The sequence below is a fragment of the Nilaparvata lugens genome, chromosome 7 (assembly GCF_014356525.2).
Source record: "Nilaparvata lugens isolate BPH chromosome 7, ASM1435652v1, whole genome shotgun sequence".
Classification (NCBI taxonomy): Eukaryota; Metazoa; Arthropoda; class Insecta; order Hemiptera; family Delphacidae; genus Nilaparvata; species Nilaparvata lugens.
Genome location: NC_052510.1, coordinates 31,892,061 through 31,907,061, shown reverse-complemented (window position 1 = coordinate 31,907,061; position 15,001 = coordinate 31,892,061). Strand labels below are relative to the sequence as shown.

At 34.9% G+C, this 15,001-nt stretch overlaps 1 protein-coding gene across 1 annotated transcript in view; it reads left to right on the top strand.

Moving 5' to 3' along the window:
* Positions 1-1,761: 1,761 nt before the first annotated feature.
* LOC120352188 (coagulation factor V-like) overlaps positions 1,762-15,001 on the top strand; it is a 41,615-nt gene continuing 28,375 nt past the window's right edge. Inside the window, exon 1 of the mRNA XM_039431904.1 lies at positions 1,762-1,765. Within this exon, the coding sequence (XP_039287838.1) occupies positions 1,762-1,765 (4 nt within the window). The remainder of the gene's footprint in view (positions 1,766-15,001) is intronic.

Here is a 15,001-nt window from a genome sequence, read left to right as displayed (position 1 = left end):
GAAAATGATGAGTGACGGAATTTATCGCATCAGATGCGTCAGAATCCGAAGAGCAAGTTCACATTACATGCTGGAAGTTTGTGGGACGAATTTGATTGTGGCACCAGCTGGTAGCAGTGCTTAGCCGCCACAGAGCAGTGGCAGAGAAGAGCTTTGCTAAGCCGGAGACACCCTGCCTGCTCTACTCCAGCATGTGTGCCCTTTCTGCAAGTTGGGCTGCTCCCTGCTGGGTGCACAGGGCTGGTAAATTCCATCACATCTCACATGCTAGAATTCCTTGGTTGAACAGTGCGCGCTCATTGAGAAATAGATAGTTGAGATGAAGTTGAGTAGAGTAGAGAGACATTTGAAGAGTGTGAAGGGGAGAGTGAAAGATACACACAGAGAGAGTGATACAGGAAGGTAGATAAATATATAAGATGGAAGATTCTATTGGGAATAGCAGTTATTGCAGAATAGAACTAAGAACTTCTCCTACTGCAAATATATAGATAATAAGAATGAGTGAAGTCTGTGGAAAGGAAATTCGAAAACCAGTTAACTATGCTGAAGATGAATGTGATGATATAATAGTACGAGGATGGTAAAGATTTGTCAAAAAATGACTTCATGATAAGTTGAATTGAGAGAATAAGAGAAAATGTGTGTACTAAAAAAGTAATAGGATTAAATTAGATTGGATTCATGATGGTGAGAGGTATGAGATTGTGATAAGAAGAGGTAGTGAGTGAAAGAAGATGAAAAGTAAATTAGGGAGTGAAGAAGAGAGTAGAGGAAGAGCAGTGTCCATGAAACACACCAATCATGCAAAAAGCAGTATTCAGGTAGACAGCAATCATGGAAAGAGCAGTATACAGAAAAAGAGAGTGGAAGTAGATGGACATGGAAAGTGAAGTAACTGAACATGCAGTGATGAAACATGGGAAACGTAGTGGAGGAGAAGAATAAATATAAATGTCGGTTGCAAAAAGGAAAGTGAATGAAGAATGAAAAGTGGAGGGCGGCTACTTCCATGGAAGGAGGAAGCCTAGAGGGTGAAGAATATTGGGGATCGAACCCGTATGTGAACAAACGTTTCCAGCCACGTCATTCCCGTGTCGGATTGGCACGTTGAATGATCGTTCCTGGCTAAACAGTTGTGAGGCCAATCGACGGCTTAAAATATATTATATACTCAGACGAGGTAGAACTTCTGTCAGGGACTCCCCAGTAATGAAAGCTATAGGAATATTGTTAATTGAGGACGCAGTAGGAGATTGAGGATTGGAACAAGAATAGAGGAGAAAATATATAAAATGAAATAGAGTGTTATAAAGAAATAATCGTAATTGATTAGAGATTGAAGAAAGTGAAAAGTGATTTGCTGGGTTTGAATAGAGTATATGGAGACAGGAACATGATTTCAAATGGATATTGATTTGAGAAAGAGAACATGTATCAAAATGATAACAGGGAGAAAAATAACAGGGATTTGGATATAATACAGAAGAGAGAATAAATACCTAGTAAATCACAGAGATCAAAATTAGATTAAAATATTTACCTTCATTGCAACATTTGTTTACCTCCATTTGCAACAGAGATCATAATTTGATTATAATATTCACCTTCATTGCAACATTTGTTTGTTGCAAATATGACTCTTAATTGACTATCAATTCTATAATAAAAGGAGGAGAATGTATTGTGAAAGAAGAAATCCTCTGCGGACAGAGAAATAGGATGGATTGCAAGAGAGATAGAATAGAGTAGCAGAGAACAATGGGTAAGTGTGGTGGATGATGCTATGTTATGGAATATTGAAGATGAATACGATTAGAAATTGAGAAGATATGAGGAGCATTTTGGAGGTAAATACTCGTAGATGCACTTCGGACATGGAAGTCAGAAACAAAAGATACGTTAATGAAGAGCAGACAAAATAAATGAGAGAGATTAATGTACGCGTATGGATTCAGGGTAGACGGGAATGAAGGATGAGGTGGTGAGGAATGAGGAAAAATGAGTTGGAGGAGAAGTTGAAGGGGTGGGGGGTTTGTATGAGAGCAGCCAAGCATGAATGAAATAGAAGTTCTAAACGGAAATAAAGGGTTACGTATGCACGAATGTACGCGAAACGCGACTCGGCTCTAAAGCCTAAACTATACTGACTCTGACTGACGTAACTCATGCCTAATAACACGCTCTCCAGCTTGCAGCTGAAAACAAGTTTGTCAACATTTCGTCTCTCAGTTTCAATCTGATGAAAAACGTGATATGGCGTACTTTTCATGTCAAAAAAGATCATCCTATAAATTTGTTGAACTATTTTCAAAATAACATCTCTATTATTCTTACTATAGTTAAAATGTGATTCAAGATTGAAATAAACTCATTGGTAACCTAGTGTTAGTTCATAGCAAAAAGTACCACTTGCTCTGTTCATTGACGAACTATCTTACACTACAGACGAAACCTTTGTGACGAAAAGCGAAAAGCACCATGCTTTTCAATTTTGGACCTAATGGAAATCATTTTTTTAAAATGATCGTCATGAAGTATAAGAGATGCTGAATAATATGTTTGAAACATTACTATGAGACGTGGGGACTTACAATCAATACCGACAAAACTAAGATAATGGCGATGAGAAAGGGAGGGAGACTGGCCCATTGGCCCATGATGAGGGATGGTACTGGGGAGAAGAGCGGATCGGAGTTGTAAACAAGTACAAATATCTAGGCGTAACATTCACTCCTCAGTTGGCGTTCAGTGAGCATGTTAGAGAGAGAGTGTCAGTGGCAAAGTTTGCATTGAATAATGTGTGGAATAGTTTTGTGGTCCAAAATGAAATAAACATCGAGAGTAAGTGGGTAATGTTTGATGCGGTGGTAAGAGCTCTTGTGAGCTATGGTGGTCAGGTGTGGGGATATAAGCAATTTGAAGAAGTAGAACGGTTACATAGAGCCTTTATCAAGAAATTATTTTCGTTACCGCAATCAACACCCAATTATATCATCTATTTGGAGGTCAATAAGTATAATTTACACCATTATTTATTTGAGATGCATTACAGCTATATTATAAGAACCCTTTCTCTGCGACCAAACAGGCTGCCACGAAAACTTGCACAGAAAATGTTTGATCAGAAAGTAGGATGGTATAAAGTGTGGAAAGAGCAGGCAGAAAAATATAACATTGAATTGCGAAGATGTACTGCGGGAGGAAGGAATGCGGGATGTACTAAGGCAAAGTTTGAATGATATTAATGAATGTATAAAAAACGAATGTAGATAGAAAGGGAGAGAAAGAGCAAGGCAATCTGTAAACTATTCTGTCTACTCACGTTTGAACCCAATCACCGAACTCAATATATATAGGAGTCAATCTCACCCACAATGAGAAGTCAATCATATTCAGATCAAGGGGAGGTCTATGGTACCTGAATAGTAGTGTGGGAAGAGAGGAAATTCAGTCCATATGTACGTTATGCAATAGGAGGGAAAGGGAGGATACAATGCATTTTATCGGAAGGTGTCCAGTACTAGCGGAGATAAGAGGAGCGCATTTAGGCGATAGAGAGCTATCAGAGGATCAGGTAGCAGGGTTTTTGAATGGTAGTGATTGGAGGGGGTCTGTATCTCAGAGACAAGTAGTGTTTTTGAACGATATTAGTGTCACAGAGACAAGTTTCATAGGAACAAGTATTTTCATAAATGGCAGTCTCACAGGAACAAGTTCCCACAGAGACAAGGTGAGTCTCACAGAGACAAGATGAGTCTCACAGAGACAAGGTGAGTCCCACAGAGACAAGGTCAGTCTCACTGGAACAAGTAGTGTCAGTGGAACAAGAAGAGGGGTAGAGTCCCATTCGAACAAGTGGAGTGTCACAGAGACAAGGTCAGTCTCACAGGAACAAGGTTGGTGTGGTGTGTTGCCTACACATGAAGATGAAGGCATTCCATTTGCTCTAATAAATTGGATGTCATCTGTTTTTTAATATAAATACATATATATTATGGTGACATGAATAGAATAGAATGAATGACTGCCTTTATTTTTCTTAGAGAGCAAAGTTAGGGCGCAGTCGACCCTCTCTTACACTAAACTCTCTATCAAGTATTATAACAATACAAAAAAATAATACAAATAATATGATTAAAAACAAACAATAGTTAAGTTATCCACTTATTTAAAATAATAAAAAATTTCAAATTATTGAAAAGAAAGAGAAAAAAATGACATTGAAAATAATACATAACAATGCTGAATAAAAGTATTTTCTGATACTTCATCACTTTAGTAAAAAATAAGACACTACAGAATACAATACAGTAGGCCTACATAGCAACTGAAGTGTTTGCTATACATTTCATTTCCTACTTATTATCACTTTGTAAATCTCGAAGCGGATAAGTAAATTACATTATGATTTATTTAGATAGTAAAATAGAATCTTCTTTCAATCAACAAACAACGTGACAAACAACGCTCCTTCAATCCACGTGACATACATATATAAATATATAATTTACATATGTAAATAATGTGGTGACATCATTTGATGCCAGCTTTAAACGTTTCTCCTGTGGAGAAAAAATTATGGATTTAGTGGACTGTTTAGTGTATCCTAGACATTTAGATTCAAATCCACATGGCAATTGATTCCCCTTTTCATCCAGGATACTTGTGGTTTCTTGAAATTTGGATTTATTGACCGAGCGAAGTGAGTTCTAAGATTCAAGTCGACGGCTTTGCATTTCTCTTTATGTTTATATGTTCCGCAATTACGGCGAAACGCAGCAATAGATTACCATGAAATTTGACAGGTATATTTCTTTTTAAATTGTGCCTCGACGTATATACAAGGTTTTTTGGAAATTTTGCATTTTAAGGTTAATACAATAGGTAAAGTCTCCTTCGAACGCCAATATTACAGTAAAAATCAGAATAGAATCATGCATAATAATTCAACTGTTGAGTGGATTTTTAACTGCATGCAATAAAGCATGCAATTAATATATCAATGTAACTTAGTAAAAAAATCAGCTGTCGTGTTGACTATTCATTGCATGCAATGACGCATGCAATTAATAACGGAAAGAAAACATAGTATTTTCTCTCGACCTCTATCTGCTTTCAACTCGGGCTGACCTGTTGCCAGTGAGTTGGAGGAGATTAGCTTTTGATGTTAGCATATTCTTGATACACTAACCCCAACAGCAATTAGCCGTTTTCACACCGACATCTTGCCGACACAACATATAAACAGGATTTACTCTTATGTACAGTATGAGACGAGGCTGTGCTTTATAACTGCGCAAGGTCTACTGTTCATAGAACTACTAGTCCAGGATTAAAATGTCGTTTTACCAAAATCATCAAATATTAATAATTCAATACAATGATACATGTACAAATGTAAAGCTGACTAGCACCGAGGTAGAATCAATTTAATCTTAAATAATTTGAAATATATTTCAAGTTGTTAGGCTTCATTTATTCATTGAACACCTATTTTATCATAATGGGTTATCAGAGCCTATTAGAAATTATGAATATTATTTTTCTGTGTCGAAAAAGAGCTTTGCGTGCTATCTTTAATCTGGGCATGAGGGAGTCCTGTAAGCCTTTTATTCTTAGACAATGGTATATTGCCACTTCCATGTATTTTGTCACGTTATTTCTTTCAATAACGGGTTGCCCTGCTTGGCTGCAGTCGATAGAGCATGAGTAACAAAATATATAACCCTGGTTGTGGTTCTTAGAATATATATTATACAAAATTCTTACTGGCTCGCCCAGGAGCTCCCGCAATTCTCTGCTCTTGCCGGTTACTGACTTCGGCTGCTCCAACAGTTCACAATTTCTGTGACTGATTTGTAGAAATCCGCAAGTAAATATGCGAGAATTTGCACTGCTACAACTTAAAGCTATGATTTTGAGACTCTTCTGGTCGTATAAAATGATATTGGATAATTTATATAAATCTCTGGAACGTATTATTTCCAAAGATTTGGCTATCAATGCTGTATATCGCTGTCGGATGGTAATCTTATTAATACTTCAATACTGGTAACTCGATAGATAAAAATGAGATTGGTCATGCATGGAAGTAGGGAAACAAATAAAGGATACACCATAAAAAATTATATTACACAAAAAATCAACGAATAAATAAATATAGATATGTATAGAGCAACAAGCGAAAATAGTAAAAATAAGAACAAAATATATCAAAAAAGAAAGTATCACAGATCAGCTCAAGATTAGTTTTTAGTTTTTTTTTAGCACGAAACGTTACCATGTGCTTCTTGAATCGGTTAATGATTATGCATTATAAATCATTATGAAATATGCATGCATTCAGATTATGTAGCTCAATAATTATCGACTTGCTTGTCGATTAAGATTAAAACTCTCAATATATATATACTCCTTCCAAATTAATAAAAATAATCAATTGATAAACTATAATATATATATATATATATATATATATCTGTATATATCTCAGGGCTTAGGGTTCGGCCTCTGATGGAAATTAGATAAATTAATTTATCCCGTGAACATGAGCTTCATTTATATCTTTATGATTTGCTAATAAAATTGATAATTGAGTGAGCATATATATATATTACAACATTAAATTTAAATATTTCTTTTATCTGTGCATCCTTAGACATGTGAATCTGATATAGTTCTTAATTTATAGAATATGTTATGTACTTTTTAAGATTTGCACAAGTTTTATAACAATTTCAATATTTATATAACCTTCCGACAAGCTACCTTTTTAAATCTTATTTCACTTGAAGCACTGAGGGCGCCCTAAATTCATTTATTTCTCGATAATTATTATCACTTATGTGTTGAAATTCACAAGATGATGGTGGCAATCCGAATTTCCTGTCGTCCTGGATTCTCTGGTGGCCGAAGTCATCTTCTCCAAGGGAATAAATAAATATCTAAATGACTTACGCTTTAATACAGCATCACAAAGTCTTTAAAAAAATTAATTAATGAATTTAAACTTTAAATCTTTCAAATGTACAATTTAACAAGAAGGGGACTTGTGCTCTATAATTTAGTGGCGTTCCATGGCGGCGTCTGGCAAGCAAGTGGGCTCTGATCCACCCCTATTCTCTACAATCATACTTCTTTCTACCAAATTTGCATACATTCAAATATTCCACAACTATGTCATTATAAAAATCAAATGATCCGTGCCAATCTGCTAGGCTATTACCTATATCCTAGGTATAACATTTTATAATTACTCGGATTACATATAATTACTCATGATAACTTATAAATTCTTATCATTTATATAAATATCAATGGTTAAATTTGGATCGGCTCGTTATTGCCATCCATCAACTACTGCAATTTGATTGGTTCATCCAAAATTCACAAAGGTATCCATGCGCCTATTGAATACTTCCTTAATATTTTTATTTATTTTATGTGCTTTGTACATGCTCATTACATATAATAAATTTTTATAAACTTTTTAAGTTGTTTTTCCATTTACAATAGCATGCCATGTGGTTACCAAATCTTCTAGTTGAATACTATTTGTTTACAACAAAAATTTGCCAAGGTGGCTAGATTTCAAATTAAACAGCTTGATTGATTATTTAGGTTGCCGACCAGTAAGTATTATAGCCTAACCTCAGAATTCCAATATTTTATATAATATAATAAATAGCAAATAAAATTCTTTTCTATTTAGCTGTTCTAAAAGTAGCCATGATACCCGTTATTATCTAATCTTTCACTTGTTGCTATCGCACCCGGCGATAATAGAGCAGCTGTTTGCTCGAGACCTATAAAATCCTTTCATTTCGCGATTTTGCTTGCTTATCAAATTCAATTTATTACAATTTACATTATTAATTGTTTAATATTTGTAAAGCAAAGCATTAATCTTTTCAATTTAAGGGGAAGCATTCATGAGCATAACACACGAACAGGTAGTTAGATTGATCTGGGGCTTGCTAGGCTTAGCAAAACACAAAAAATGTACTGCTATTATAGGAGTGAAAACTCTCAACAGGTTATCACTGGAAGTACGGAATTATGATCTTGATAGTTTTAAGAGAGCAATAAAAGGATGGTTGGAGAATAAAGCATTTTATTCAATCAGACATTGTTTTGCAGTAGTCGTCAATATACTATATCATAATGGAAAAAGTAGAACTTTGATATGAAAGTAATGATCTCACTTCGTTACAAATAAAATCTATTGGTGTGCTAATCTAAATGTTGCACTACTTCAATCCTGTAAAAATGAATACCGGTACAATACTTATTCTGAATTGATGGAATCCCAAGTCCCATTGCGCTTATGATAATTTTAAATGTTACTTTATTAACCTAGTAAGTTCAGAGAGTTATTGCTCAGTTGAATCAGAGCTACGATTAAAAAGAATGATGATTTGGTAATTATCAAGTGGCACTTTTTGTTTTTCACTGGGATTTTCATTTTGTAACATGTGGAAACGCTTGTAGAACAACAATCTGTTGAAATTTTTATGGGAAAGATTTCATGAGGGAAATTAAGTTTTTCATTGACATAATTATCCGTAATTCGGAACGCCATGATAAATCTTGGCATCTAAAGCTACGTTTACACCAAAGTTATTAACAAAATGTTAATAACTTAATTCTTACAGATTATTATAGATTGAACAGTACTTGAAAAACACATATGTTCATCATGTGTATGATAAGTTATTTTCAATCTAATAGAATCTATAGATTCTATTGGTGTTAACACAGCATTACTCTGTGACTGCCTGAAGTTAATATTATATCAATTTGAATTTACAATAATTCGAGACCGCAGCTCGGTAAAAGAAGAGATGATTTGCTCATAATATCGGGGACCGAGCTTCCCTCAGGAGTACAAAAGCATAAACAATTTATTACGAAAGAAGGAATTATAATGAAAAACCATTTCGGCCATGTGATTTTTAAGAAGCAGTGATGAATAGGTCAGTGGTAGGCTATTTGGCTTTTATATATTCCATTTCATATTCATATTGATTATTCTTTTGGGTTGAAGGTCTAATATTACTTATTAGATGTATTGGAATAGTTATCTTGGAGTTTGGTAGAAATATATTACATTTGCATAGAACTCAATTTATTTATTTAAGTTATCTTCATATGCATTGTTCATTTGGTTTTCCTCCTCTTGCATTTTTCTTGCCTCTTCCTCTATTAAAATTTCTATTATTTTTCCAATGTTTTTCTTTTTATCTCACGCTCATGTCCGTAATCTCATTTTCTAGAAATATTACTGGATTTGGATCACGAATTGCCACGAATCTATCTTCTATCTAATTCTAATAGGTTACCAACCCAACCCTATCTTATATGATAAACCTTTAATCATAATCATATACCTACATGATTAAAAACAGCAGACATTCAATTTACTAGAACAAATAATGGAGTGCCTTCAAGTTCAGATGTAGGCAACACGCCCAACATCTTCCTACATTCGCAACCTTGTCTCTATGACACTGACCTTGCTTCTGTGAAACACCTTGTTCCAGTGAGAACTTGCTTCTGTGAGACTGCCATTTATAGCGCTACTACTTTGGACGGAGACCTTGTCTCTATGAAACTGCTTGTCTCTGTGGGAACTTGTTCCTGTGAGACTGCCATTTATAGAAATACTTGCTCCCGTGAAACTTGTCTCTGTGACACTAATATCGTTCAAAAACACTACTTGTCTCTGTGAAACATCCTCATTGGAGGGCGCTGATAGGTTTGTGAGGAATGCTTGGGATAACAGAAAAATGCTAAAAATACAGGAATATAATACTTGATGGTTTCACTGCTTTTTTCTTACTCCTGCATTTATGTAGTATAATGTAATTTCATATGTAATTCTTTTGTTGCCATGATCTCTTTGATTTCAAAATTGTTTAAAATTTGGAATTTTTCAAATTGGATGAAATTCAATTTCAAATACTTGCATGTAAGTTTCAAATCAATAGCTCAACTTGGCAGACGACTAACAGATCATGTCATAATATATATATATATATATATATATATATATATAATATATATATATATATTTGTGTAATCATCAAATTATTATTGATTGATTGTCATGTTATGTTTTTTCTTGTATCAATAAATATATTTTCTATTCTGTTCTATTCTATAAGAGATGCACTAGTCGCTAACCATTGATTTGGTTCTATAGGTGTGTACAGATATATATGCGCCTCCAACACGCTCCCCGCACGCTCCGCACTCGCTCCGCAATCGTTCCGATCATGAACGTTACCGAGATGTTACGCAAGGGTTCGATTGAGGTTTGAGATATGTTCGAAGGATGATCGATCCGCTCTTTTCTTATTGTTGACTTCGCTGCAACCTAACCTCACAAATGTGAAACGTTCAATCCAGCTGATCGGGTGACAAAACTGAATAAAATATTCTGACCAAGGGATTGCTGGGTAGCATAATAATACATTATGTTTATATAATAAATTTATAAAGAATATTATGATTATTTCATTTATTTTAATGTTTTATTATAAAAGGTAATGTCTGTCAATGTTTCAAAAGGTGAAAAGCTTGATTGGGATATCGGCTTCTTTCTTCTAAATGCTAATAATATGCAGGTACCTATTATTATAAATGCTTGTATAACTTTATATTATTTGATTTAATAACTAATTATTAATTCTGATAATTTTATTTGCAAACACAGAGATCGTAACTATTAACAAACATTACAAACACGTTGACAACGCATGTGCAACAATTGGTTTGGTTTGGCCAGAGAATTCGAACTGTAGCGCCAAAATGCCAGACTGGTTCTGCGAATAGCAGGCTTGTGTTTGCGCCGGCGCAAACCGTCCTGCTTGCTTGGCATTCTGGATGTTTTTTTGTGAGTCGTCCTAGTTTAGTCGTTCTTGTCTTGTCTCGTCCCCGTTGTTGTGAAGACCGAGTTTGTATTTTTGTCATGTAATTTCGATCGGAAATTTCTTGTAATTGATTGTTTGAGTGTAGTGTGTGTGAATTATGAGTATAACAGCGTAAATAGTGTTAAATTGAATTAATTTGAATCAGATTTGAATTTATAAAGAATCAGTTTGAGCTTTGTTCGAACATAGCCTGCAAGTTGAACACAGAATCAACGAGAAGACGGCCCAGAAGCCAGAACCTGTCTTATTCCCAGATTTCACCCCACCCTGAACCTGATCAAAACACCTAATAAAGGCTTAAAAGGGCAAGCAGTCAAGCTTGGATTAAATCTGGTGAGTTTTTGCTCTTTTTTATTGTTCATTAATGCAGAGTTTAGCTGTACAAATAACCTGGCTCAAATTGAAGATTAAATTTTGCCACTTGTTTGTATTTGATTATTTAAATAGTAAATTACAGTCCTCTGGTAGCTCTAGCCTGAGCTTTGTTCAGAACATGGTTAGTTCGACCTAGGAGCTTTTCCAAGCTCGACCTCTGTTACACGCTCTTCTCGCGTTCTACTCTTGCTCCCCGGCCGATCATCAATCGCTCTGCTTGAGTGACGTTCGATTGCGGAGCAGAGCGTAAGTCTGTACGCACCTTAATGTTAACCACTTGTAATATTTTACAGTTGAAACCATATCGATATGAGTAATAATCCCTATAATCCAAGATAATTACTGGTACTAAGGAGAATTTTAAAACTTGAATTTTTGGACTTGATCAAGACCAGAAATTCTTCTTAATAAGGCAGAATAACAATATCAAATCTATGATAAAATCTATGAAAAATCTTTGTTAAATGTAACAACTGAAAAACATCTATCACAAAGCACCAATACCTATCCATCGATTGAGTCAGAACCTCCGCTTTCATGACTGTTGATTAAGTCATACTTCAACAATGGGAAACCCTACAAGGGTTGGGAGCAAAGAAATCACTGTTCTAATGTTTTGATCAATTGGATTAACTGCGTCAACTTGACGAAGGCATCCCGAATAGAGCCTCGGATGTCACGTCAACAAATAATAATGGTCTTGACTTGACGTTCAATTTATCATCCTCGAATTTTATACTAAACTTTGTTGAATAATTTAACTCTTCATTAGAGCAAGATGACAGCTTCCAAGCATCGTTGCTTCAAGTTTTAAAAAGCTTTTCAGGCACTTTCACGATCCAAGGTCTTAAAATTTTCTTTCTGTAGTTAGTGTACGGTTCAGCGCTGAATAACTCACATCTGATAGGGTGAAATAAAAAACTTTACTAACTTAATATTCAACTGTCATCCCTCATCAATCATTCAACTGACTATCTTTCTAAAAAAAATATAAACACATCAACGGTCAATCTTTGTTACTTTTTCTCGATAGAACATATCTCATGTCGATTATTATAATTACTATGTTGAACAATAAAAATATGTTTATAATGATTTAATTACTTCATTATGTTTATGATGATGTAATTTCAAATTGTCAATTCTGATATGTCTGTTCTCTAATCTCTAGTTGATGAGAGCTACCTAACACTTTAGCGTTAACTCTCTAGACTATATTTACAATATTTGGAGTCACATTATTAGCACTGGTTCTCTATCCTTGTCTGTTATAAAGACAGATTGCTCCATCCATCTCCAATTCCGCATCGTTGTCAAATTGTTCCTAGATTGTGAAGGAATATGATGAACGAATGCATGAATCAACATGGAAGTATTTGAGATATGTAGAGCATTAACAAGAATTAGCAATTCATACAACTGGAATAACTTGATCCACAGATTTCCACAGCGTAGAGCTCTGCACTAGAGCGTGCAGAGCGTGCAGCGTAGAGATTCACAGCGTAGAGCGTGCACTAAGTCGGTGGAGCGGCGCGGAGAATTTCGACCTATAGTTTGTGTAAAACAAGTTGAGACTTGGCCTTCCATCCGAAGAAATTACAGGGTTGCCAAATCGTGTAAAATTGCAACTTTCTCAAATTTCCAATTCAACGTCAGAATTGGATGTATAATATCATCCCCGATATCTTTATAGTGCTAAAAAAGTTTCAAGGTTGAAGGATTAAAATGAAATTTAATTTTTATGATAAAATTGGAAACATCGCAAAGATTTGTTTTTCTTTTGAATATCACTCCTCTCAGAATCATGTAGCGTCGTAATTGGTAATAATTGTATATCAAATGAACGGGGAACTGTCTCCTTTCTATTGGTGTCTGGATCATTTTTATCCGATAGTTATTTTTCAATTAATAATTATGTTCGTCAATGTCGAGACATTTCGAGCAGAAAACATGAAATTTTCAACATGCTAGAAACTTTTTTGTTTCAAAAGATAAGTAGGTGGTGAAAGCGAGAAAGTTTCTCAGAAATAATTGAAATTATTTTTCCAATTGTAAAATGTACTCGGAAGAACGTATTTTGGCCTCTCATGAGTTTCAAAGTCAAGGATAGCGGCTGAATGGTGTGCCGCCATATGCTATCAATAGCTGGGATCAACAAATTAAAAATACAGAACGATTGAAAAATTCAGCAACTGCAAGCCAGATGATCATAATAATAGTGAAAATGACAACCTCGCCTTGAATAATCCAAGCGGTGTTTCAAAATCTTCGCGATGTCTCCAATTTTATCATAAAAGTTGAATTTCCTTTTAATCCTTTAACCCTGGAACGTTTTTAGCACTACTAGGATATCGGGGATAATATTATACATCCAATTCTGACGTTGAATTGAAAATTTGAGAAAGTTGCAATTTTACACGATATGGCAACCCTGTAATTTATTTCTTCCGATGGAGGGCCAAGTCTCAACTTGTTTCACACAAACTATAGAATTAAATACATGTGATCAAGTGCACCTCCGTGCACTAGGTCGGGAGCGCGGCGCGACACGGATTTCAAAAAGTCTCTGGACTTTTTCGGAGTCGGATCGCGTCGCGCCGCGCTCCTAGTCTCCTAGTGCACGGAGGTCAGGTCGGAAATTTTCCGTGCTCGGGTAACTTCGTGAGGGCTCGGCTGTTTCCGACCTCTGCTTCAATAGTGCATAAAAATGCCTGCTGTTCTGTCGTCTTCCAGTTCACATTCTAATCAATTACCTACGTTTACGGTAAGTAAATCGGATGTACCAACATTTATCTCTTTTTCCCTTGATAGTTCCTCTCTCTCTGCTTCATCCACAACTGCCGAAAAAACATTTCATCATCTGAGTCATCCATCACTCATGTCTGCCACTTTATCACAACCTTAAATTAGAACTGACTTCAATTAGAATTTTAACTTTGTAACGTATCAAAATCTGATGGGTAAATAAAATCCCTATTTGAAAGAGATTTATAGGTCTAAAGTGGAATAATAGTCTAGTATCGCCAAATGCGATACCGTTTTTTAAAATTAGATAATATCAGGTATCATGGCTAAATTTAGAACAGCCGAATAGAAATAGAAACAATTTGCTACTTATATAATATTAAAAAAAGTATTGAAAATTTGAGGTTAGGCGTAAAATATCTATTGATCGGCGACATAATGATCGATTGAGTCGCATAACGTAAAATCTAGCCAGACACCTTGGCAGAAATTTATTGTAACTAAATGGTATGCAACTAGAAGAATTAAAAAAGCACATGGCTAATTGTTATAAAGTGAGAAACAACCTATAAACATTAGAAAATTGTATAGCATGTAAAAAATGTACTAAAAACCAAAAATAAAAATAAATTAATGTATTAAGGAAGTAGGAGGTTCGTAGGCGCATGTATACTGTAACAAATTTGCATGAACCAATCAAATGGTAGTAATCGATGGGCGGCAATAGTGAGCCGATTCAAATGTATTTATATATATTTCTAAAAATGATAAGATTTTGTAAATGTTTACTGTTCAGTTTAAGTTTTGGATATGGCCCGAAGACAGATAAAATATCAGATATGTGACATAAGTAATAATTTAATAGATTGGCACGAACTATTTGAACCTTAAAATGGCGTAGTAGCAAATTATTCAAATTTTATGTAAATTTGCAAGTCGGAAAT